Source organism: Ailuropoda melanoleuca, chromosome 10 (genome assembly GCF_002007445.2).
Source record: "Ailuropoda melanoleuca isolate Jingjing chromosome 10, ASM200744v2, whole genome shotgun sequence".
Taxonomy (NCBI): Eukaryota; Metazoa; Chordata; class Mammalia; order Carnivora; family Ursidae; genus Ailuropoda; species Ailuropoda melanoleuca.
Window position 1 is genome coordinate 92,621,312 of NC_048227.1, and position 26,625 is coordinate 92,647,936.

The 26,625-nt window shown below is 40.9% G+C and overlaps 1 protein-coding gene across 2 annotated transcripts in view; it reads left to right on the forward strand.

Moving 5' to 3' along the window:
- The window catches only part of SASH1 (SAM and SH3 domain containing 1), a 242,493-nt gene that overhangs the window by 45,341 nt on the left and 170,527 nt on the right, over positions 1 to 26,625 (forward strand). The window contains exon 1 of one of the 2 annotated variants that reach the window (XM_034669262.1): positions 10,990 to 11,198. The exons of the other annotated variant lie outside the window; for it this stretch is intronic. Coding sequence (XP_034525153.1) covers positions 11,067 to 11,198 — 132 coding nt within the window. The 5' untranslated portion in view covers positions 10,990 to 11,066. Of the gene's footprint in view, positions 1 to 10,989; positions 11,199 to 26,625 lie in introns of those variants that run through there. 2 annotated transcript variants of the gene reach the window in all.

The following is a 26,625-nucleotide window of genomic DNA, read 5'->3' on the forward strand; positions in this document are numbered from 1 at the left end:
TCTTCCAGATGGCATAACCCATTCATTGTATAAATAACTTACACTAATCAGGAAAGGCATTTTCCTGCTCCCCAGACTTTTAGCACCTCCTTATTTCCTTATTCCTTATTCCTTATTTCTTAAGCCAGTATCTTTTTTTTTAAGATTTTATTTATTTATTTGAGATAGAGAGAGAGTGAGCGCACAAGCAGGGTGAAGAGGGAGAAGCAGCCTCCCCGCGGACTTGGGGCTCCATCCCAGGACCCTGGGATCATGACCTGAGCCGAAGGCAGATGCTTAACTGACTGAGCCACCCAGGCGCCTCCCCTTAAGCCACTTCCTATACCTAAATACCCCCCTCCTTTGGCATTACAGAATGTCATGAACGGAAGAAACCTCCAACGTCTTTTGTGCCCCCTTCATTGAAGAGGTAAGGACTTGGAGAGCCAGGGAGATTGTGAACTACTTCAGATCACAGATGTAGTGGAGAGACCTGGGACGAGATCCTTTGCATAAAGCTGATTGGTACCGCTGCCAGAAAATACCAAGGGGGGTGGCCCATATACTAATAGAGGAAAGAAAAAGAAAAAATCAGCATGGCCTTTGGGCAGGTATGACCTGAACATTAATGAAGTGTTCTAAATTGTACTCACTCCCTAATGTGCGCATGGCATTTCACGTGCACCCTGTTACCACAAGCTGCGGAATTACCTACCCAGCCCAGGGACTGCTGCGGTTCCTGGTGTGCTTGGAAACTAAAAGGAAGGTTACTCTCCCAGAGAGAAAATTAGGAAGCATCAAAATACAAAGGATGAGTTCTTCGGAACATTAAGACTAACCTCTTTAGTTTACACCATACGGAGCACAGTGTGACCAACCAGCCTCATATCCTGAGCTCTGGATCCATTCTCTCTCCAGCATTTCTTAAATGTTCCCCCACCGCATATCATTATATTATGTCTTTGTGCTTTTGCTCCTCTTGTTCTCATAGCCTGAAACCAACTTGTCCCTGTCTAGCTAGCTAATTTTGACTCATCCTTCAAGACTTATTAACTCAGACAATTCCTCTTGCAGGAAGTCTTCTGTGATGCCTCCAAGCTTCAGTGACTATCTAGTCTCTCAGTTTATAAAGGACCTGTGCATTCTTTTATCACACTGGGTTGAGAATATTTGTCTCTAAGTCTGTCTCCCTCACTAGACTAAGCTAATCAAGATCAGGATCTGGGATTTATTTTCATATTCCCAATGCTGAGTACACAATCGACATTTCACAAATATTTATCGAACTGAAATACTTAAAATGTTTGAATAAGAATGTTGTGAAAACCTTAAAATCCGTTGAAGGTGGTCTATGTGTAGCACAGAAAAATGTGATTAGAACGTAATTCTTACATAGACTGCTTAGATCGATTTTGTTGTGTTACTGGGCAGGACAAAATGTATTGGCAAGAAAGAGGTAGTCTATTTGGCCTCGAAATAAGAGAAGCCAACAAAAATCACTTCTCAAAAATGTAAATTGTTAATATCATCACCATCTATTCCTCTGGGATCTTCTAGAAGTACCCTCTTTTAAAGTTTCAACCTCTCCTTCTCTACTAGTTCTTTTCTGCTTAACTTACAAATTCACTCAAATCTTTCACATCTTAAAAATCTTTCTTCAGACCTTGTGGACCCATCTGACTATGATTTTTTTTCATCCAGTTTTCTTCATCATTCTTCAGTCTCCTGCAATAGAGCTTCTATTCCTTCCCCTGATGCTGAAATTGCACTGGCCAAGTAAGATTACCATTGACCCCCAAAATGAGTATTCAGCTGGTACTTCTGTTGACTTTTCCATCATGTTGGATACTGTTGATGCCTCTTTCCTATAATTCTCACCTTCCTTGACAATGTGTCATCAAGATTCTCTCCTTCTGGGACCACTCTCACTTAGACTTTGTGTCATTTCCTTACGATGTTCTCTTGAATGCTGGTGTTCCCCAAGTTCTGTCTTTTTCAGTTTTCCGTTCTTATTTATACCAATTTTATTTTTTTACTGCCCATCATATCTTGTGGCTCTTTCAAAAAATACAGATACTTGAGGGGTGCCTGGGTGACTCAGTTGGCTAAGAATCCAACTCTTGATTTTGGCTCAGGTCATGATCTCAGGGTTGTGAGATCCAGTCCCACATCTGCTACACACTCAATGGGGAGTCTTCTCTCTCCACCTGCCTCTGTCCCTCAGCCCCTCCCCCTGCTGGTGTTCTCTGTCTCTTAAAAATAAATAAATAAATAAATAAATAATAAATAAAGATACTTGAGAAAAAGGAACCTTTGTGAACTGTTGGTGAGGATGTGAATTGGTACAACCACTATGGAAAACAGTATGGAGATTTTTCGAAATACTAAAAATAAAAGTACGTTTTGATCCAGCAATTTCACTTCTGGGTATATATCCAAAGGAAATGAAAAAAAGTATCTCAAAGTGATATCCGCACTCCCATGTTCATTGCAGCATTGTTCACAATAGTCAAGATATAGAAACAACCTAAGTATATATCAACAAATGAATGGATAAAAAGATGTGATATGTATAACTATAAATATAATGGAATATTCAGCCATCAGAAAGAAGGAAATTCTGCCATTTGTGTCAACATGGATGGACCCTGAAGTCATTATGCTGAGTGAGATAAGTCAGGCAGGGAAAGACAAAGACTGTATGATATCACTTACATGTGGAATCTAAAAAAGCCAAACTCAGAACCAGAGTAGAATGGTGGTTACCATGGTTGTATGGGTGGGGTGGGGGCAGGGATATTGGTCAAAGGGTACAAACTTCATTTGTAAGACAAGTCCTGGGGATCTACTATCCAGCATGGTGATTACAGTTAATAATACTATTATATATTTGAAAGTTGCTAACAGGGTAGATCTTAAATGTTCTCACCACAAAAAAAGAAATGGTACTTATGTGACATGATGGCAGTGTTAGCTTAATGTTACAGTGGTAATCATTTTGCAATATATAAGTGTAGCAAATCGACGTGTTGCACACCTTAAATTTCCACAATGTTATATGTCAATTATATCTCAGTAAAGCTGGGGGGAGAAAGCAGGAATATTTTAGGAAAAATGAATATACTGAACAGACCAGAGAAGCAGAAAAGAGAAAATCCAGAGAATGTGGAGAAAGGTAGATAGGAGCTTTCCAGAGTAATTCTATGTTGGATCCTAACAGAAAATCAAGCTGGAAAAGCAGTGTGGGATCAGGCAGGAACCCATACACATGTGCTAAAGTATCTGTATTATTCATCTTTGTAACCTCTTGCCTAGATTAGTAGCATGACTTAAAAATTGCCTTGTCTCAAATTTCACCTCCCTCTAGGCTCCACATTGCCATTAATTATAAAACAACCTTAAATTGGACAGTATAACACTTCATTAAAAAAAAAAATTAGATACTCCTGAAAACCACGGCTGTCTTTTGTCAATACCTCATGTGATATCAAACATAATCAATACTCAGTGTTTCTTACATGATGACAGACTGAATGGATTAATAATAGACCAAAATCTCTCTAATTTAAACCAGTAGGAGAAAAACTAGTCAAAATTATGTGATATTCTCAAAGAGTACAAGAAGTAGTATAAACAGAAGAATCACACATGAAATATTTTGTGGCACTTTTTTTTTAAAGATTTTATTTATTTATTTAGAGAGAGCACACATAAGCAGGGGTAGGACAGAGGGAGAGGGAGAGAGAGAATCCCAAGCAGACTCTGCACTGAGAGCAAAGCCCAACGAGGGGCTGGATTCCACAACCTGAGAGCACCACCTGAGCCAAAATCAAGAGTCAGACACTCAACTGACTGAGCCACCCAAGCACCCCATTTTATGACACTTTTAACCAGCGTTAGAAGATTAGTTTCTGATATTGGTTAAACATCCTCCCATTTCTCTTCTTTAAGTTTTATCCTGTTGATTCAGCAGACCTCTCTCTCTCTCTCTCATAGTACAAAGGCAAATTTGGCCCAGACTGGGATGAATCATCATGAATTGTGATGAGTTGGTCTAGACTAAAGTAGATTTATTTATGGATTTACCGGTGAATGGTTGATTTGCTATGATTTAGCTTTATCCCCTTAATTTTGCCTTTAAGTAGTTATTACAGAAGGAAAGAAAATTTTCAGGAAGAGATTTTATTGTTTTTGTTAGTTTTGATCTCTCAAAAGTAGCTGGATTTTGGGGAGAATTTTTATAATCTATGCCACTGTTGAGGAATTCTTCAGCAAATGAAGATTTGTATTTTTCATCTTTTTTCTTTCATGTGTGTTCCATTTAGACCAGGAAATTGACATTTCAGCCCAGAAGACTTAGGCCAGATGTTAGTCCACTGGCTGAAAGATGGATTTCCTGCCCTAATAGGTGACCTCTGAAAGCAAAATAGGCTTTTTCTTAATAGATAGACTGTCCAAATGACCTCATTTCTAGAACAAGTGTCCTTTGTTTAGTGTCTCTTTGCTATTGGACTAAACATCATCTGATTTTTGAGAACATTCATTAGATAAAGAGTAGTTAGCACCTAGTTGTTTCATTTATAAGGCATAGGGAAAAAATTATGCCCGGACAATCCATTTTTTGTTCCTTTAAACATATTTGTGTTCATTGAGAGGGAAATGGTGCAGAAAATCTAGTGCCTGCTTACCCATATTAATATTTCTTTTAGATTTCAAACCTATTCAGGCCAGCGCCAACCGTAGGAGCCCAGCACGTTATGTGCCTTCCTACACAGGGAAGTGTTTCACTAAGCTTGACCAAGGCACTATTTAAAGAAGTAGCTATGACCCCAAAGTCCTGTCACTCAAATTTCTGTCTCCATATGTGAGAAGCTCATTGAGACATTCCCATGGAACCACCTCTTTTGATGAGCTCTTCGGCAAGTTCATTTATTTATATCTTCAATTGTATAAGGCAGCTCAGAAAAACTGAGATAACTGAGCCTTTGTGTGTGTGTGTGTGTTCACGTGCACATGCACTCATGACTTTGTGTGTGTCACAGGAAGTGCAATTTGAAAGAAAGTACCCAAGAGGGGACAATGGCCTTGAATGACGCGGGGGGAAACCGTAGGATTTACTATACATGGAAAGGAGGGAGTCAGATTGCGTGAGAAGGAAGATACATGTTTCTAAGATTCTAAAATGATAGAATTTTATAGCTCAAGGGAAAGTTGGGTTGTTTTTTTTTTCTCTTCCGGGAACAGGAATGGGAGTGTTTCTTTTTAATAGCTAGCAGATAAATTTTACTACTGTTAAAATCTTGCTCCTTGTGATCTGAAATGTGGGCTTCTTCACAAAAGACAGAGAACAGAGTCAAGCAGAACCACAGAGAGAGTTAACATCAGCCTGGGCAGTGCATCGAAGACTCATGATTCTCCCTCAAGTAATTTATGTAGTAAATGCATGACTCTTTAAAAAAGTGAGTGGTAAAAGTATATCACGCTTTTCCTTTGTTTTAATGAGTCAACATGTATTTTTTCCAGAATGCTATATGCAGCCCAGTGCTCCCCTCTTTTTTAAATAGTCATATGTAAGTGTCTGTAATCATAAGTTATTTTTGGTTGTTGTTCAACTGAAGTATTTTGGCTAATAGTTCAATTCCAGATAAGATTGTAATAATCTTCTGTAGTTACCAGGATTAATTATGTGAGAATCTTTTGTCCCACGTCCATAATATTATGGAACTTCAAAGAAGCAGAGTAACAGTTTTAACTGAAGATTTTAATTTAATGGAGAAACCTTATTTTTCACAAGTGTGTTTAAGCAATAGAGACAGCCAAGTAGCCATTCTTATAGAGTAAAGTTTATAAAATAGACAAGATTGATGAAGCAATTTGGTTGGTGGATGATACTTCCCAGCTGTGCCTTTAAGCCTTTCCTTGATAATTTGGAAATATTTAACATAATCTCTGGTCTCTTATTAGCACATTCCTTTTTTATTTTTATTTTTTTCTTAGCACTCTCCTAAGCTTAAACGATAAATAGGAAAGAGTATGATTCCAAAGACAATTCCTTCTCCGTGCTTCCTGTTTTCTTCTCTTAGGTATCAAGTTGATCTCACATAACCAAGAGAGAGTCTCCATAGGACACTGTTCTCATATTATTTCAGAAGAAGTCTTTGGTTCTTTGTCTTAAACATTGTGATTTCCCTATTGGCAGCCCACCAGAATTACTTTAGTTTCTTGTCTATAAGGTGCCTTACTGAATAGTTCAAAATCCTGGTATTTCAGAATTATAAATGGCTTCAGAAATTATCTAGTCTGACCCTACTATGTAAAATGAGATCTCCGTCATGGTACTCTTACGCCTGATGGACTAATTCCCACGCAGACCCTCGGTGTTTACAGAGCATCAACACAGATAACAACCTGACTGGCTAGGCTAGTAACATAGCTTATCAGAGTGGAGGAAGAGATTTCAGAGAAAAGCATTTATAGCCCTGCCTCCTCGTTTTGCTTATTTACATTCTCTCCCTAGCCTGTGGTCTGTCTTCACTTTGTTTTAATTCCTCTTTAGTTTGCTCTGAGCTCTTTCCTCATCTCTCTTACGGAATATTTTGAGATGAAGAGGCTTTTAAACAGGTAATGCTAATGCAGGGGCTTGGCTCACCTTTAAGGCATTTGTGAAAAAAGTTGTTTGGAATTATCGTTAAGGGGAAAAATGTTGTAGCATTTCAGTCTTTCCTAAAGTTAGATCACTGAGGCATTGTGGAATGCCCCCCGTTGGGGTGCCAGAGAGGGCTGCTGATGGCAGGCAAAAATTAAATGAGCTTATCTATTTTCATTGCTCAATTTCAGAAGGCAGTATGGCAAAAAATAAATTGGGCTATTTATAATCTTTCAGACTTAATCTCTGCCTAATTTTATATTTTCTGTGCAGAATATGTGTTGTCTTTAAAAATAATAACAAGTATTTAAATGAAACTGTGTTCCTAAAACAAGTACTATCCTATGGATAATACATTTTAATTTCAATATTTAATTGCCCTTTAAACCGAGTATCTGATTTGGGGATCTCCAGTCACTTATGACAGTTTCTTTCACCAGTTGATTTTTTTTTTTTTTTTTTTTAAAGATTTTTTTTATTTTTATTTATTCAACAGAGATAGAGACAGCCAGCGAGAGAGGGAACACAAGCAGGGGGAGTGGGAGAGGAAGAAGCAGGCTCCTAGCCAAGGAGCCTGATGTGGGGCTCGATCCCGTAACGCCGGGATCACGCCCTGAGCCGAAGGCAGACGCTTAACCGCTGTGCCACCCAGGCGCCCCTCACCAGTTGATTTTTTTAAAGAAATCTACTGGTATGGCTTTTCAAGATTTTATTTATTTATTTTTAAATTTTTATTTATTTATTTGAGAGAGAGAGAGACTGAGAGAGAGAGAGAGCATGAACAGGGCAGAGGGAGAGGGACAAGCAGACTCCCCGCCAAGCAGGGAGCCCAATGCAGGATCATGACCTGGGCTGAAGGCAGACACTTAATCGACTGAGCCACCCAGGTGCCCAATATATTATATTTTAAAACTTCACATTTCCTCAGCAGTATGCTCTTTTTCCTTATTCTGACATTTCCATAGTTCTAAATGGCACTTAAATGTGAGCAGATATCACAATCACCTTGGTGGCAGGGGGCAGGGGGCTTGTTAAAGTACAGATGGCTGGTTCCATCACCCCAGACTGTGTCTTTCTGTAGGCTTGGGGCGGGCCCAGAAATGTGCATTCCCAACAAGTTCCTAGGTGATGCCAACGCTTCTGTTCTTAAGTCTACACGTTGAGAAGCAGTGATCTAGATGAAATATTGTAACAGGTGCTGGTGATAGTATTGACTAAGACAGTGGTAGTGGAGATGGAGAGAGGTGGATGAGTTTGACAAGTATTTAGGAAGTAGAATTCACAGGGCTTCTCCATGGTTTAGACAGGAGTGTTGGTAAGCAAGGGGAAGGACTCAAGCAGGTCTCTTGACTTTGGTAGCTTGAACAAATACATGGATTTAACAAGTACTGAAATAGGAAATGAGCAGGGTGGGAGGGTTAGATCGTGGTGAGAAATCATAAACTCCTTTTAACTAAAATATTTTTAAAATGTCAAGTGCAATGCCTGACCTAGAGTAGATTTGCTGTAAATGACAGATGTTGTTCCTGCTGCTCTGACTACCTTGACTATAAAAACTGGCCAGTCCTCATCACCCCACCCTGCCGGAGGTGACCTCCCGGGTCCTTTAGTCAGCAACTACATTCCAAGACTAAGAATTACTCCTTTGTGTAAGATTAAGGTGTGAACAAGGAAATTTCCTGCTTATGGCTATCACCTCATGGTATGAGTGGATAGGGGAAGGAAAAGCAAAGGGAGGGAAAAGGGGGAAAAGGTTCTAATTAATAGATAATTATTGCCCTCATTATTACAGAGAACCTTACAACAATCATATTACATGGGTGGAATTATCCCATTTTACAGATGAAAAAAATAACTTGCCCAATGTCTTATAAAACCTTGAGTGAAAATTCAAACCCAGCTCTGTCCTGACCCCATTATATTTGGGCTCTCTACTCCAAGCTCAACCTTTAATGCCAAGCAATAGACTGGTTATCTTTCTTATGTCAGAATGACAACCTAAATAGGCTGCAGGCAACACCCTACAATTTCTAGACTAGTGACTTTTAACCTTTTAAGATCCTGACTCACAGCAAGAACCACTTTTTACACAGCAAGCCATGTTTACATTTATACGTATATGCCTGTGTGTGTGTATACATATATATGTGTTACACACATGTATATATATGTGCAATGACTAATTTTTAAGAACAGTGAAATAGGTATTATTAATATTTACTCTCTATGAATACATTCTGATACTCTTCATTCATTGCAATAAATATTTATTAGGACTCCCCAGAATTGATTTCACAATTGACTTTTGGGTCTCCACTAGATTTCTGGAAAATACTCTAGATCCCTTTCTTTCCTTGGAATTCATTCACCAACATCATAACAATTCCAATTAGCTAGATGAGAGAGAGCCCTGATGGAAAGGGGGAAAGGGTGAGTAGGATTCCTTTGTACTTTCTGGATACACATCCTAGTGGCACATCTACACTTGCCTACCCTGCAGATCTTTGTAAGGACAAATAATTACAGTAGAAGTGAAAAACTTTTAAAAGTCATTAAGTCATCTGACTGATTCTGCTATGTGGCTGTGGTCACTAGGATTCGTTGCTAAAGTTCACTGGAGCCCCTGTCTTCGTCTGTGAAATGAGGGATTTCACCCAGATCACCTCCAAGGCCCTTTTCACCCTCATGGGATGTAATTCTATTATAAAAAGCTCTTAGGTTAAATGGGAATGTATGGGATCTGAAATAATATGATCATGATGTTGATGATCATTCCTTTACATTTTGTTAAAAAGCCCCTGAAGAAATTTTTGAAAGTAATGATTGGCATTAACTACAGGAGAAAAGAGTCAAATTTGGGAGAAGTAATTGGCCTCATTTTGAGAATACGCATTTTGAAGTTGAGGGTAAAGAGGTTCAGCCTCATTTTTTAAATGGTCAACAAAATTACTCATGTCGTAGCAGTTGAATAGTGACTCCACCTCAAAAGTTCTTATTTATCTAGAGACAGCAAAATTATAGGTATCAACATCCCCCCAACCCCACCAAATATTACTTATCTCATTTCCCTATATATGTATTAGGGAGCACTGAAAAAAAGGAACTTAAATATCTAGGGTAGGTTGATTTCTAGAAGGGCCAAAATGCTGGTTAAGGTTTAATTATATTGATAGGTGTATAAGTGTTGTTGTTAAAAAAAGTACCTATCTTTAGATGACCCTGAAATATAAAATCACCTCAGGAGTCAGGTGGCAATTAATGAGGCCTTGCCTCATTTAGGATTGGGAAACTATAGCACTGAAAGGTTAAATGCTTTGCCCCTAGGCTGTCTGATGAGTCAAGAAGAAAGAGTCATGATTGGTGCTGGAGACCTAGCCTTCCCCTAACCCAGCATCTTAGAGCATGCATCTGGTATACCTCCCACATCAACCCAGGAAAGCACCAGACCTGGCCATGTTGACTTAGTCCCCAGCACTCTCAACACTTCAACATGATGCCTACTTAAGTCTCTAGGGGAAATTTTCTCATGCTTTTTCTTTCCTTTCAAAAATCAGGGATTTTCATCATCAGGGATCATACTGATAAGTTTAATTACTTTTGGAAAAGTTTTTTCAGTTTTGAACTTGCCTGTAAGGGCTATTCACCCATTTGCAGTGATCGGTGCTTCCAGTAATTATTGCTTTAGGAAGGGGATTTCACGAACATGCTCTCATTCCCCTCCTTTTATGTGTACTCAGAGGGAGAAACAAAACGAAAACGGGGAGAGGCCTCTAAAGCAGGCAAGGGCTCTCTCCCTGGGGCATCCCACCTGCTTTTTTGTAACACTCAGCCATTTCACAGAAGGACCATTTCCTTGCGTTTCTTGACTCTTTCACGAAGTGATCAATCACCAAATCAGATGTGAAGTGTATTGTATTGTCATATCCCAGAGGAAACTCTCTGAGTGGGTTTTAAAGAACGAACCACAAAAGGATAAATACCTCTACAGGGCTATTTCCCTCATAAAACAAATCCGTCATGGATCTTGTCCTTGGAAAAACACACACCCGGGACCCCGAGTGTGTGTTAGCTCAATGGTTACAACCGTAACATTTCGTTTTGAGAACGGCCCTTTTCCCTATGCCCTCACTGTAAGGCAACCATTAAAACCCAGAGCGCATTTCCCTCAAGCAGCTGAAACCCCTAGCAATGGAGGGCATTGTGGGCACTCAGGAACCAAACTGTCCCGCTCATAATAAAAACGGTACACACAATGGCTCGTGCCCAAGCTTTCACACTTGCTTCGGCAAGTCTTGGCTGACAGCCGCAGCTGTATTTCCTTAGGTCGCTTGACTTCACGAGGCGCGAGGTGCGGATTNGGGCCGGACGCGCGCTGGTGCGGAGCGAGGGCGCCCGGGGGATCTGGACGCACGGCCGGCGCGCGCGCGCGCGGGACGCGGCCATGGAGGACGCGGGAGCAGCTGGCCCGGGGCCGGAGCCCGAGCCCGAGCCGGAGCCCGAGCCGGAGCCCGAGGGGGGCGCTGGCATGTCCGAGGCGTTCTCCAGGCTCTGGACCGACGTGATGGGCATTCTGGTGAGTTACCTGGAGCCGGAGGGCGCGGGAGGGGCGGGCGCGGGCCCCCGTGCGGGACGGCCCCCTCCGCCACCCGCGCTGCCTTCGCGCTCGCCCACCGGGCAAACCCCCTCTACTGAGTCGTCCCAGGGGGTTAAATACACACGGTATAGGATTTCAAACCCTAATTAAAAAATAACCAGCCAGAGATCACATCAAAGATCTTAAACAATCGGGTACGATAGTCACCAGTTTAATCTGGGACACCTGCTGAGAGTTTGGTGTGGAAAAGCCTACAAAGACTCCTTCAAAGAGTGGATGTAAATAAATAGTATTTGGCTGTTGTGCTTTCACAGTTGGACTGGGAAAGAGGCTGATGTGACTGATGTTTATATCTTCACCATTTGTTGACTGACCACGAGAGGAAAACAAACCATCTTCTTACTCAGAACCACCAAAGAGTGTACTTACTCTGCAGTTCTTCAACTTGTAGAATTACAGGATATTTGTTGTTTTATATTTGGAACTAAAAACAATAGGACTTATTTTGCTAAATCTGTATTGTCATGTATTTTGAAATGCCCAGTAACTAAAACCGCCCATGGATTTGGCATAATTTCTGAAAAGTAGTTCTTATGCATGGAGGATGAAGCTTTAACTTGTTCAGGGTTCAAAGCCCTGGGGAATTAGTAGATGTGTTTTGGTGGAGTTGTAGGTAGGCAGGTAGAACGGAATTAGATGGGTGGGGGTTATTACAGTCAGACATCTTAATCCGCCCAAAGAGTCGATGTCAGTTTAAAGATTTGGAATTGGCAGTTGTCGGAAAAGGCCTTGTATTTACTTTGGGGTCTTCTGTTTTTCTAATGGAAGGTGTAGTTTTTGAAAAGAAACTCTTATTTGGGCATGATGAGAAGTGTACCTTTTTTTTGTTTGTTTTTTTGTTTTTTGGGGGTTTTTTGCACAGGAATTAAGCACGTGGGCTTTGGAGTGAGTGAGGCTGGGTCAAATCCCCACTCTCCCATTGACTGACTGCATGGCCTTGGCCATGGTATTCAACCCCACTGATCTTGAGTTTCATTACCTGCAAAAGGAGGCAAAGAAATGAGATCTTCAGTTTCATTACCTTGCTTCTTAGGTTCTCTGAGGTTTAGTTATGTTGATGTCCATCTAGTGCTCAGCATACTGGCACATAGTAGGTGCTCAGTAATTGATAGCTCTCTATTTTTTCCCCCTGCAAATAGTCTCGTGTCTCATCTTTCCAGACATCCTAAAGTCTCACTAATTCATTTTTAGGTGTTCATTGGTGTTTTTGATTATTCCTATACAGAAAACCAGGGAAGATTGGTCAAAGATTTCTGCTTTTTTCACTCTCCAGTATTTAGAAAAGTATATTTTAAAAAATTTAAAGTTTTTGTATTTTCTGAACTTTATTGATCAATATGGGGCCTTTAGTGAAATTTCAGAAAACCCAATGAATATCTTAAAGTTACAGTGATAGATTGTTTTTTATGTTAGTCAAGCAGGAGACTTATCTTGTTATTTCTTCCCAAGATCCTGCCCTGTAAATTTTTAGTCACTGAGAAAATTGGTCTGATAACATCACATTGCATCCCTTACTTGGGTGTGGCTGTGGAGGGGAGAGCTGGAGGGGCTCACTTAAATGGAAATGTGGGCTCAGGGTTGCTTGAGGGGGGTTGGTTGGCAGGTGGCACTTTCTGAAGATTTGCTTTCCCTTCCCTGGCAGATTCCAGCGCTGTTGGGTCAGTTGTAGCAGAGTGTTCTTTGGCTGATTTAAAAGATGGGGTGGGGCTGGAGAAGCTCAAACCTGTTATTCAAAGGACAGATGTAGGAGAAAAGAAAATATGTACTTCTTAAGGAGTCAGTAGTTCAGTGCGAGGCTGGAAAGAATGTAAATGATTGTCCCAAAGCGAGTATGTTCACTTCTGTGTTTTCCCATCTTTTAAACAATCTAATTTTCCTTTGGGGTAAACGTGGGCATCAGGATTGTTCCTTTGAAAAATTCAGAAGATACGGGTTATCTCTCCTTTTGCATATCTGTAAAAAGTCACCATGTTAAAAGGATCTTTATTCTTTCTGGTTTTAGGAAACTGTCATCCATGTGTTTAGAGACACTGTCTTTCTAGAAATACATCAAGACAAAAACGACAGTTCACTTTCTCTGTTCTTTCTGAGATAAAAGACCATTTCCTTCATTTTTAAAATAAGATTTTGCAGTCTGTCAGCCTGCGCAGGTGAAGTGACTTGACCCATGGTACACATACACCTTGTTAGTGACAATGACAGACTGCACCCCAGTTCTCTGACCTCTACCAGCCGGTAGGGTGATGCCGTGATACTCCCCAATTAACTGTCCTAGATCTACGTAGTAGAAATGTAATTACATCCAGTATTTTAGGAAAATGCTACTTGGAAGGTTCTTTTTAAGTACTGAACTTGAGGTAGGAGGGGAATTACACATCCGAACATACTTAGAAGACTTCAGGCACAGTAGCTACTTTACTTTTTGGATTCCTCTATGTGTAGAAATCAAACCTCCAAGCCTATTAAGTTAAACATTTTTTTAGGTGAATGAGCACAGCTCCCTTTTCCGCGGGGGGGGGGGATTGGGGGGATTTTGTAGGTTCTAACCCTGGGAAGGGTGTTGCCCCAGATCTCAGTAAATACAGGATGGTTGTTTGAGTTCATTAGGACACATTTTGCATTTAAATTCAGTCCTGGACAGTTGTGAACCAACCAGTTGCTTTTAGATAATTTGTTAACAAAATGCTTATTTAGAGAAGAAATAATAGTATAATTTATGGCATGAAAACGTTCAGGCTGTGCTAGAATGAATAAGTGCTAGTAAGTGAATATGTAAATAGAGAATTCAGAGAAAAACGAGCTTATGGAAACACTGGCCCTTGTGAGTGCCTGGACGGCAGGGTCAGTATTTTACTCCCCCCCACTTTTTTTTTTAATCTCCAGTACCCGGGACTTACTGGGTCCTGAGTACATGGTTTTGTTGAATGGAAAAGGAAGAAAGTATATACTTCTTAAATTCAGGAGCCACATCAAAGTCCAGTTCTGTAGAGATGGCACCCGCTGTTATAGGGTGGATTTATGAAGACATTAATAAATTCTGCTCTTGCTTGAGCCTACTGCTCAAGCAGTTTCATCATGCAAACCAGAATCCTGGTGCTTCCACTGGAAACGGTAATGGCAGATTGTGAGATGTTTATAAACCCTGAGCAATCAGACCATGGCTTTCTTGTGAAATGTGTTCTGTTCCCTAACTCAGCAACATGTGGTCTGCCTGGGTTTTCAAAGCATGTCACCTTTCACGACGACATGCTTACATTTCTGCGGAGAAGTGTGAAACAAGTTAGGATCCTGTGGGATTTCACTTTTTTTTTTTTTTTTTTTTTTTTTATCTTTACTCCATGTTGCAGACACAACATTCCTTTTTTGAGGAGGCGGGGGAGGGTAGTGGTTTTTATAAGTAGGAACTGTTAAAGTTATTTGATACGGTAGATCCCATTTTCGGCACTGATTATCCATTCGGTAAGTTGTAATGGTTCTTATTTTTCCTTCAGAATCGAAGGACTTCTTAAAGCTGAGCCAGTCCTTGAAAGCTACTTGCTAACTGGAAAGGGAGGAGAGGGGAGTTAGTAAGTGCCTATTGTTTGCAAGATCCTGCAAGATGCACCTCCCCCAAACCTTATTTTTCCTCTGTTCCCTGCTTGGTTCCTACAATTTACACCCATTTCCTAGCAATGCTTAGAGAATATCCATTGTATGGAGATACTGTGGACCTTCCCCCATTCTTATTCCTATGTAAGCCACAGAAAAGTCGGTAGTCGCCTTCAACTGTTAGGTTTATCCAGTCTTGCTGTTTACTGAAGAAAGCCCTTAAAACACACCCACCCACCCCTTTGCTTTGTAGTTTTAGGCAAAGTGTCGGGGGAGGGGAGATGTTAGTAAGATCCCCAGGGGGCTTTTAAAATTCAAACTCCTTTGAAAGCATTAATTTACATATTCTTTGGGTGGGGTCTCCTGTTTAGCCCATCAGCTAATGACTTAATTAATTTTAGGTCTTGGAATTTGAGAGTCAGCCCCTGTTTCAAATATTCTGACTTCATTTTAATTTCTGTTCTCGTTGGCCGGCTGAAAGCCTTGTGGCTTTTCTAAGTGAAGTTGCAGGGCGATGTAGCACTGGGAGCGGAGACCTTGGAAGTGACCCCTCCACCCCCTCATTTAGAGGAGGAATTAAAGGCTCAAGGTACAGAGTAGGGACCAGAAAACTCTACGGCCTCCTGATTTTCAGTTCTTTGCCAGAGACAAAATAAAGTCTCATAATTCTGGCTGGAGTCACTATATCTTTTGCTGTGGGAAGAGACCCCTGCCCTACGGTGACCTTTCAAGCCCCTCTTCTTTCTGCTTATCGCCTTCAGCTGCCATTCTCTACCTTGTAACCCTTTCCTTTTCCACCTGACTTACTACTAATATTCTTGTTTTTCATTGTTTACTCCAGCTTCTGTGATAGAATGCAGCTGGTGGGGGTGGGGCAGCAAGTTTTCCCAACCACTGGGTCCCAGTACTGTCCTGGGCCCTTCCCATACTTACCTTCCTAGATTCTCTCTTGTGACCGATGAGCATTATTGTCCCCATTTTATAATGGAGGCATATACATGGGTGTCCTAAACCGCAAAGATAGTAAACAGGAGCTGGGATTTGGATCATGTGTTGTTTCCCAGAAATTAACTCCTAGTTGCAGTTTTATAGCTTATTCTTTCACAAATCTATTGAGACATTTATTATCAACCTTTTTGCTTAAGCTGTTGAGCTAAGTACTAGCGACTCTTGCTCCTGGTTTCCAGAAAGTCGTAGTTCTGTCGGAAAAACTGCAGCAGCCTCCGCGTCCCTCCTGTAAAGAAGCCCTCAGTCCCACAGGACAGTGGGCAGAGCAGTGTGCACAGGCAGCCCGGGGCACAGAGTGGGGGCCAGGGTAGCGTTGGTGCAGAGGGAGGCCATTTCCCAGAAATGCTCTTCAGTTTGGACTGAGGCCCTGAGTTAGGCTTTCCTTGAGAGCTGTTCTCCAGTGAGGGGTAAGGAAGAAAGAAGGGAAGCAGGGCTTCCTGGGCAGAGCCAAGGGGAATAATGAGAAAGTGAGCGGCACTGAGGTGGGGGCAGTCATTCAGTGGGCTCCAGTGAGCAGCTCCCTTCTGTGTCTTACAGAAGTAACTGGTGGGTGATGAGTTGGCAATGGTGAGACCTGGGCTAAATGTTTATGAAACATATCGTGTTATGTATCTGACTTCCATTAGTTCGCATAGTTGACTCAGTTATCTCTTAAGTAGTCAAGGGTTGCTCTGTGGTCCCTTTCTATTGGTGATTCTCTTAAGCCCGCAGGTAGGCTGGGTTAGTGCCAGAGGTTTTTAAGATGTTGTAGTCTTAGGATTCTTTTTTTTCTAAAGCAAAAAATATCTAGGCACGTAGATATGTACACATATCTATCTACCTGTCTTTATCTGTTGGAGAGAACGATGTGCTTTTCCTTAAAGAGGGGAATTATTATTTGTAGCAATATGCACACAGTGTTACAGCTAAATGATCTAATTCCATCTTCTAAAAGCTAATTCCAGAGCACAGCAAAGTAGAGAGAAGTATCCAGTTGTGCATATTGATTCAGAAGCAAGTCTGCAGCTCAGTTTTACAAATGACATGAGAGGAAAACCTATAACTAGTCGTTTGTCTAATGTATTCTTTTTCAGGGTGCTTCTGGCTTCAGACTTAACCATAATAATCTCAGTGATACATGATGTACTTACTCATGTACTTACACACGTTCTTATCATACAGTAGAAATAGAGTTGATCTCCAGATAGTGAATTTAGGGGCGCCTGGGTGGCTCGGTGGGTTGAGCAGCTGACTCTTGGTTTCGGCTCAGGGCATGGTCTCAGGGTGCTGGGATGGAGCCCCACGTCAGAGCCCGCTTCAGACTCTCCCTGTCCCTTTGCCCCTCCTGCTCGTGCTCTTTCTTTCTAAAATAAATAAATCTTAAAAACAAAAACAAAAAGAATAGCGAATTTAAATGGGTAGAGGCTAAGGCTCTGAGAATTAACTGTGCCATCTCATACCAGTGAGTGCAGACTAAGACTGACACTGTCAGACTTAAACCTTCAGACTGATTTTCAGGTAAAATGTATTTTTGTGACCATTTGGATTTGTCATTTTTCAGATGCTTTGCTCATTTATTGATTGATTTACTTTTGGTAATGAGACCCGAAAATGGTAGCATTAGCTGTGCTCCTGGCCAGCTGTCTAGTGTCCCATCTTTTGTTCTGTAATACGTTTCACTGGATAGCATTAATTCTTCATGAGATGAGATGCTTCATTGAGATAACCTCGCTTATATTTTTTCTTGCATGTCTAGCCCGGTGATAGAGACACTCCAGCACGGACACTGGGTACCCAGGCTTTAGGGGATCTCTGAGACTCAGAAGACAAAAGCTTGATAATGAGATAGTTTTTGTCCTCTCTGTAATCAGTATTCTTTCTTTTCTGAAGGGCTGTCTTTCACCCTTCTAAAATGATTGGTAAAAACATGAATACGTTTGCCTTTATAATGAGCGCTCTTTGGACTCTTGTGTCCTTTATCATAGAAGGTACACTGCAGCTCTCCTTGGTGGCTGTGACGCAGATTTGATTCATCTTTAATTTTGGTGCTTCATCCATTGTTAGTTTGGTTTTACAGAACGTAGTGTGAGGAGGGTCTAGTGTGTCTACCCGTGACTCTGCTTGATTATGGCTTCATTTTCTCTCCTGCTTTTCAGTTTCATAGTAGAATTAAAAGTGAAAAAAAATGCATGTAATTGTAATTTTAATGTAATGTGCCTTTGAGAAACAATGAAAAAAATCTTAGTATTTATTCTGAGCTCTAATTACTTGAAAATTTTATCCTAGTTAATTTTGTGGACTTTAATACTTTTTTTTTTTAAGTTTATGTATTTAAGAACTCTCTACACCCACCGTGGGGCTCGAACTCACAACCCCAAGATCAAAAGTGACATGCTCTTCCAACTGAGTCTGCCAGGCACCCCTGGACTTTAATACTTTTGCCTAAGACTTGCTGTCAAACAACAAGTTTTTTATTAGAGCTAAAAAAAATGTTGATAAGCTTTTTAGGGTGCTTTTAAAAAGGCAGTGTAATATCAAGTTATTTGTAGAAGAAAGGAATATTCTAATTTAAGAATAAGTATCTTTGCTTACACTAATTTTCCGAGGATTTTAAAGACCTCACTTACAAAATAAACTTCTGCAGTTTTACACTTGTCTTTATTTGGAAATAACCAGGGTTAAAAAAATTTTTTTTAACAAAAACAATGAGATACCCCAATGCACCTATAACAATGGCCAAAATGTGGAACACTGGCAACACCAAATGCTTAAGAGGACATCGAGTAACAGGAACTCTCATTTATTGCTGATGGGAATGAAAAGTGGTGCAGACACTTGGGAGGACAGTTGGGTGTTTCTTAAAAAACTGAACATACTCTTACCATCCGATCTAGCAATTATGCTCCTTGGTATTTACCTAGAGAAGTTCAAAACTTCTGTTCACACAAACACACGGGTTCGTTTATAGCAGCTTTATTCATAATTTCCAAAACTTGGAAGCAACCAAGATGTCCTTCAGTAGGTGATCGGATTAATAAGCTGAGGTCCATCCAGACAATGGAATATTTTTCAGCGCTAAAAAGAAATGAGCTACCAAGCTATCAAAAGACATGGAGGAACCTTAAATGCATATTACTAAATGAAAGAAGCCACTCAGAAAGGTTTCTGACTCTGTGACATTTTGGAAAAGGCAAAACCTTGGAGACAGTGGAAAGGTCAGTGGTTGGGGGGTGTTCGGGGGAAGGAGGAATGAACGGATGGAGCACAGAGGGTTTTTATAATGGTGGATACATGTCATTATAAATTTGTGCAAACCCCTACAGAGAACATACAACACCAAGAGTGAACCATAATGTAAGCTTTGGATTTTGAGTGATAGGGAAGAGTCAGTGTATGTTCATCAGGGGTGAGAACCATACTACTCTAGTGGGTCTGATGGGGGGTTGTTGTTGTTTAACAACAACGCAGGGCTTGAACTTGAGACCCCGATATCAGGACCTAAGCTGAGATCAAGAGTTGGACACTGGGGGCGCCTGGGTGGCACAGCGGTTAAGCGTCTGCCTTCGGCTCAGGGCGTGATCCTGGCGTTATGGGATCGAGCCCCACATCAGGCTCCTCTGCTATGAGCCTGCTTCTTCCTCTCCCACTCTCCCTGCTTGTGTTCCGTCTTTCACTGGCTGTCTCTACCTCTGTCGAATAAATAAATAAAATCTTAAAAAAAAAAAAAAAAGAGTTGGACACTGAACTGTTTGAGCCACCCAGGCACCCCGATGGGGTTTTTTCAACACCACTGAGCAGTTGTCCACTTCTCAGAGGACACTGACAACATGAGCCCCATGACTCGAGTCTGGCACTGTCTACCTCGGGTTAAAGGCTCAGTTCTAAAGAGTATCTTTACTCCAGATGCCAGTCACAAGTCCAGGTTGTTACCTGAACGTCTGATGAACTGCTACCAATGGCTCCCTCCTCAGGTTAGATTCATTTGCTAAAGCTGCTCACAGAATTCAGGAAACCAACTTACTAGATTAACCAGTTTACTTACTAGATCACCAGTTTATTATAAAGGGCTATAACTCGGGACCAGCCAGACAGAAGAGATGCGTAGGTCAAGGTATGTGAGAGCTTCCATGCTCTCCTGGGTGTCACTTCCCATAACACCTTGTGTTCACTAATCCGGAAGCACTCTGAATCTGCCCTTTGGTTTTTTATGGAGGCTTTATTACACAGGCATGATTGATCAAATCATTGGCCACTGGCTGTGGATAGAACTCAATCTCGAGCACCTTTCTGCTGTCTGGGGGTGGGGGTGGGTGGGTTGAGACTGAAAGTTCCTACGCTCTCATCTTCTGGTCTTTCTAGCAACCAGCCTGATCTGGAGGATTTCTAGGGGCCCCATCCTAAGGCACTTCATTAGCATAAGCTCAGGTGTGCTCAGAAGGGACTCCGAGTGACCTGGCAAGATAGTCCTACCACTCCAGAAATTCTGAGTTTTAGGAGCCCTCTGCCAGGATTGGGAGGAAGACCAAGTACATAATATCTTAGTATAAATCACAGTACCACAGTGGAGATGTCGATAATGGGGAGGCTCTGCGTATGTGGGCGTGGGAGATACGGGGGAAATCCCTGCACCTTTCCCTCAGTTTTGTTATGAATCTGAAACTAGTCTAAAAAAACAAGGTCTTAGTAAAAAAAAAAAAAAAAAAAAGCAGTAATACATTTTTCAAGTTTTAAATAGAAGAGTAACAATTAGAACATTTGGAAACAAAAAATTAATTAAACATCTTAGAAAATTGAAAGATTGTTTTGTAGAGTAGTTCAGACTGTTTGGGTTCAAATACTGGCTTCAGATATTTAGTGGGTGTGTGACCTGGCCAATCCTTAACCATTCTGCGCCTCGGTTTCCTCATCTGTAAAATGAGCATGATAGCCACTGGCATCATCAAGTGTGATGAGATGAACTAAATCACTAAAACTGCATGGCATATGGTAAGCAGATCAAAAATGTTCGTTTTTATTAACTAGTAATAGTTGGATCTCCTTTAGTTAGAATGTGAATTAATTTCCTATCACTTTTCATCTTTTGATAGAGGGATGATCTGATTTTACATGCTCAGTTTAGAATTGATATTAACAATTTACATCAAATGCTGTTTTTAAAATAACATGGCTTAAAAATAAACGCTTAACGAGGCACCTGGGTGGCTCAGTCAGTTAAGTGTCTGCCTTGGGCTCAGGTCAAGATCCCAGGATCCTGTGATTGAGCCCCACATCAGGCTCCCTGCTCAGCGGGCAGACTGCTTCTCCCTCTCCCTCTGCCCTGCCCCTTGCTCATGCAATAAAATCTTTTAATTAAATAAATAATAAATAAAATCTTTTAATTAAAAAAATAAATAAATGCATAAATTCAGGTTACATGTTAGGAAATATTTGTTAAAAATATTTTCTCTATACTCAAGAGAGAATGTTTAAAACTTGTGTAGGCAGGGTTTTCTGGAGGCAAGAAGGTATTTGTAATGAAAACATATTTTTGGGGGCACCTGGGTGGTGCAGTCGTTAAGCATCTGCCTTCGGCTCAGGGCGTGATCCCAGCGTTCTGGGATCGAGCCCCACATCAGGCTCCTCCGCTAGGAGCCTGCTTCTTCCTCTCCCACTCCCCCTGCTTGTGTTCCCTCTCTCGCTGGCTGTCTCTCTCTGTCAAATGAATAAATAAAATCTTTAAAAACAAAACAAAAAAAAAACATATTTTTTATTTAAACGGGGTTCAAATTGCAATAATATGAGGACCTTTTCTAATAGTTGGTTTGTTAGAAACTTGTAAAATTTAGAAAGCATCCACTTAACTAACAATTTTATGTTTTGAGTGTTGGACTCACGTGAATGTACTAGATATATTTTCATTGTCCAGAGCTTTTTCGTGAACTGTTTTCCCAGGGTTTTATTGACTTGACCGCTGTTTCTGTCAGGGTTGCCAGTCATTTATTCTGGATCTTTGCATCTCCATTAGGGGTCTTCGGTCTCCAGTCAAGAATTTCTGCAAGTATCACATGGGAATGTCCCCACCGGACACATTTCAGTGTGAATATGGTAGAAAATGGAATTCGCTGTGGTTTGAGGAAGAATTGTTAAGCTTGTAATGAATAAGTTTGCCACTTACATACTACATTTTTATTTTGGGGGAACTTCATTATGCATCTAAAGAAAGCTGGAAGGAATTGGAAATCTTCAGGAAAGTCTATAAAGACCATGAGCATTTTCTACTGGAAAGATAAAACATTTCATTTTTAAGGCATATTTTTTCATGAATTACAGTTTAATTGAAAACTTTCTACAAAAGCGTCGCATTAGGACGTAGTCTACTGGGGGAAGGTCCTTAGTGCCTTCTGCGGCATGATGTTCCAACTTATGTAACATGTGGGGTCCAGGTGGTAACTTAATGAAAGCCCCTCATAACACTGATGCATGTGGTGATTTGCCTTGATTAGGCTATTATGAAACTGAGACTATATGGTGAGCTTTAAAGCAAATAGGTATCAAATGATTCGTAAGTGGTACATGAAAGATACAATAAAATCCGTGTGATGTAACTTTAGCATTAGCAAAGAACTCTGTGCTGTTTCAACAGAACAGAATGTCAGATAGTAACCCCCACATTCTATATCAAAGGACTCCCTCCCTTACATCACTGAAGAGCTGCACATTCCAGACTTTGTGTTTTTAGAAGGCAGATCCCTTCCATGGTGGATGAACTTCCATAAAAACTGGGAGCAGAGACAAATAGAACTAATTCACTTCTTAAACATGAAGAGATTTTTAGCAGATCACATCACTTATTCTAAGAGGTGCTGCTGTAGAGATTAGATAATGATATTTACATTGGTATAATTCCTTACACTTCCCCGTGTGTCTTTACATACATTGACTGTTTTAAAGCTCTTACAGGCACCAGAAACCTAGTCTTGTTGGCAGTGTCTGTTCTTCAGCCATGGGAGTAAGCTGGGGTTCCTAGTTTCCTTTTTAAATACACTGACATTTCATTGTCCATAATTTCAATACCCATAATGCAACAATTGCTAGTTGATTTTGGCTTCTGCAAATTTTAGACTTCTAAGTTTATCTGTTAGATATGAAACACTGAAGTTGTGTTTTTGTGAATGTTTGCAGATGGCCGCCAGAAGTAGACCAGAGCCAGGTGGATGCGGGCTCCACTATTCTTTGAGCAGAGTTTGGGGGTAGAGCCATAAGGGGATCTGTGGTCTGTGTTTTCCAATTTTCCACCCAGGCTGCCTGGTTTCTTCTGGGGTCTTGGGTGTCAGAGTTTATGTAGGTCAGGATGGCATATAATCAGGGCTTTGCAGGCTCACCTCTTCCAAGGAGGCAGAGAGAGACACGAAAGTCTGGTATCTCATTGTCACTAGGTTGCTACACATTCTGGAACAACACCACTTTATTTCTCATGACTTCCAGTTTGTCCTTCTATTGTGGAAAACAGGAAGGCCCTCTTTCCCAGCACCGGGAAAGGCAAACTCTCCAGTTGTCTGCCAAAAAGTTTTTCAAGCTGCAGAACAGTTTGTTTTTGTAATAGTAGATTTGACTTTAAAAAAAAAAAATCAAGATTTTTGGAAAGACACCTAAACCTGTTGTGTGTATACCTGTGGACTTACTTGCAGGCAAGTATGAGGATGTTCTCTTTCAAGTCCTTGCATATGAAGGGGAAAATCCAGGGCAAGTGTTGCTCAGAGGCACTGGGTTACAGATGGTTCCAGAGAATGAGCCAAAGACTGAGCGAACAAGCCAAAGCAAGATTGGTTGGAGGCCTGAATTTGCTAGTTAGGTCAAGATAAGTACTGAATTATGCAATATAGTTGGCAGCGAGGATTGATGAGGCTCTGAGCGTTGTTTTGGTAGAAAAATGACTTAGCAAAATGCATGGGGATGGGGTAGTGACACACTACCTTTTGTTCCAAGAAGGTCCGAATCAAAACAAGCTTTATTAGTGCAGAGGAAGGCAGGCTGATGTCGCCGCAGCGCCTTCGTTGTGACTAGTGGTTACTGTTGTACGATGACTACATTTTAGACTCTGAAATAGCTTTTAAAACTAAAAGCGATCACCTGTTGTTGTTGTTTTTTCCTTTAAATTTAAGTCTCTGATCCTTAGACCATTAGCAGTCAGTTAATTGGTTCATTGGCTTCTGGTTTTCTAATGCTGAGTGTCTGTTGTCCTGTATGGATTTCTATTATTAAAAATACGGGCATATATTCTTTGTGGCAGTGTAGGGAGAATGTCAGGGTAGAATCCAAATTTTTTTCTTCCAACCAAAAGAACTTAGGAATTCAGTTGTTGGGCACCTGGGTGGCTCAGTCTTTTAAGCGACTGCCTTCCGCTCAGGTCATGATCCTGGAGCCCCAGGATCAAGTCCCGCATCGGGCTCCCTGCTCAGCGAAGAGTCTGCTTCTGTCTCTGACCCTCCCCCCCTCATGCTCTCTCTCTCTCTCTCTCTCTCTCTCTCTGTCATTCTCTCTCTCTCAAATAAATAAATAAAATCTTAAAAAAAAAAAAAGCAGGTTCTTTGGAGGACTTTCTTTACTGATTACTACACTGTTTTACATTCCGTGCTTCCTGATGCTTCAGAGCTCAGTGGATAGAACAGAGAACATCCTTCAACTTACTGTCCAGTCAACCATGGGAATTATTTCCTTTCCCAAGGAGTTTGGAGGTTATATTTTTTTGCAATAGTTAGAATACTGTTCTTTGTAACTTGACTACTATAAAGACTTGTTTATTAAACCTTTTTAGCGAAGATGCAACGGGACAGAAAGACTGCATGACTTAGTAATAATAATAACAATATTAATGTTAGCTGATATTTATTGATCATGTATTATGTGTCAAACACTGTACTGAGCTCTCTTCATGCATTATCTTATTTTTTTTCAATTGAAGTATAGTTGACAGAATGTTATGGTAGTTTCAGGTGTACAGCATAGAGATTAGACAATTCGGTGTTTTCCTATGCTCCCCACAAGGGTAGTTCGTCATCTTGTCACCATAGAACACCGTTACAACACCATTTCTCTATTCCCTAAGCTGTACCTTTCATTCCTATGACGAACTCATTCTACACATAGAAGCCCGTACCTCCCACTCACCTTCACCCATGTTGCCCATCCCTCCACTTCCCTCCCCCCATCAGTTTTTCTCTCTATTAATGGGTCTGTTTTTGCTTTTGTTTTGTTTTGTTTAGATTCCACATATAAATGAAATCGTATGGTATTTGTCTTTCTCTGACTTATTTCACTTAGCATAATGCCCTCTAGGTCCATCCATGTTGTTTCAAATGGAAAGATTTCATTCTTTTTTATGGCTGAGTGATATTGTAATGTATATGTATATTTCACATCCATTCATCTATCAGTGGACACGGGTTACTTCCATATCTTGGCCGTTGTAAATAGTGCTGCAATAAATAGAGGTGTCCTTGTATCTTTTCAAATTAGTGTTTTTGTTTCCTTGGGTCAAATACTCACTAGTGGAATTACTGGATTATATGGTATTTCTTTCTATTTTTAGTTTAGAGAACCTCCATACTGCTTTCCATAGAGGCCGCACCAATTTATATTCCCACCAACATTTAAGTCTTTGCATCATCTCATTTCATTGTCCAGATGACCCTGTGAGGTGGTCTTACGGGTTAAATCGTGTTCACCAAAAGAAGGTATGTTAAAGTCTTAAGCCCTTGTATCTCAGAGTGTATTTGGAAATAGAATCTTTGTAACTTTAATCAAGTTAAGATGAGGTTATTAGAGCGGGCCCTAATTCAGCGTAGGGAAATTTGGACACAGACACAGAAGGAAGGTGATGTGAAGACACATGGAGCATACGTAGATGGAGGTTTGGAGTGATTCATCTGTACACATCTACGAGGAATGCCAAAGATTACTGGCAGGCTCAAGCTGGGAGGGAATGATTTCCCTACAGGTTTCAGAGGGAACACGGTCTTGCTGAAACCTTAATTCCTGGTCTACTAGGCTCTAGAGCCGTGAGACAATATATTCCTTTCTTAAGCTACCTAGTTTTGGTACTTTGATATAGTAGCCCTGGGAATCTGATACAGGCAGGTGCTTTGTTACCTCCTTTCTGCAGGGAAGCAGCTGTTGGGAAAAGGAGGAAAGTATGAGGAGAGTGGAACTTTGTCCAGTTTTAGTCTACTTGACCAGCAGGAGAAGGAAAATCGAGAAGACAGATAAGCAATGATCCCCAGTAAGAACCTGACCGTGGCAGCACAGACATCCATGGAATGAACATTTCCTGGATGTGGGTGGGTTCCACTCGGGATGTGGAAGACAGACTCCTCTGTTCCTCTCCCAGTTGCTTAGGGAGTAACATGTGAGACAAAAGATGAGGAATGAAGTAAACTTGGGAAGAGGAAGAAGGTTGCTTGGTGTCCCATTTTCCCACACAAATATTAGGCCTCAGCTCAATGCCTGTGGCTTTTCCCTCTTCTCCTGCTCCCCATTATTATTACTGTTTTATAGACACTTGACTGTTGAACAGTGCAGGGGTCAGGGACACCGACCCCCCCTCCCCCGAGTCAAAATCCACATACAACAATACAGATATCCTACTGTTGACCGTAAGCCTTACCAATAACATAGTTGATTAACACATTTTGTATAAGTAATATATACTGTATTTTTTTCTAAAGATTTTATTTATTTGAGAGAGCGAGCGAGCAAGCAAGAGAGAAAGAGAGCAGGAGCAGGGGTTGGGCAA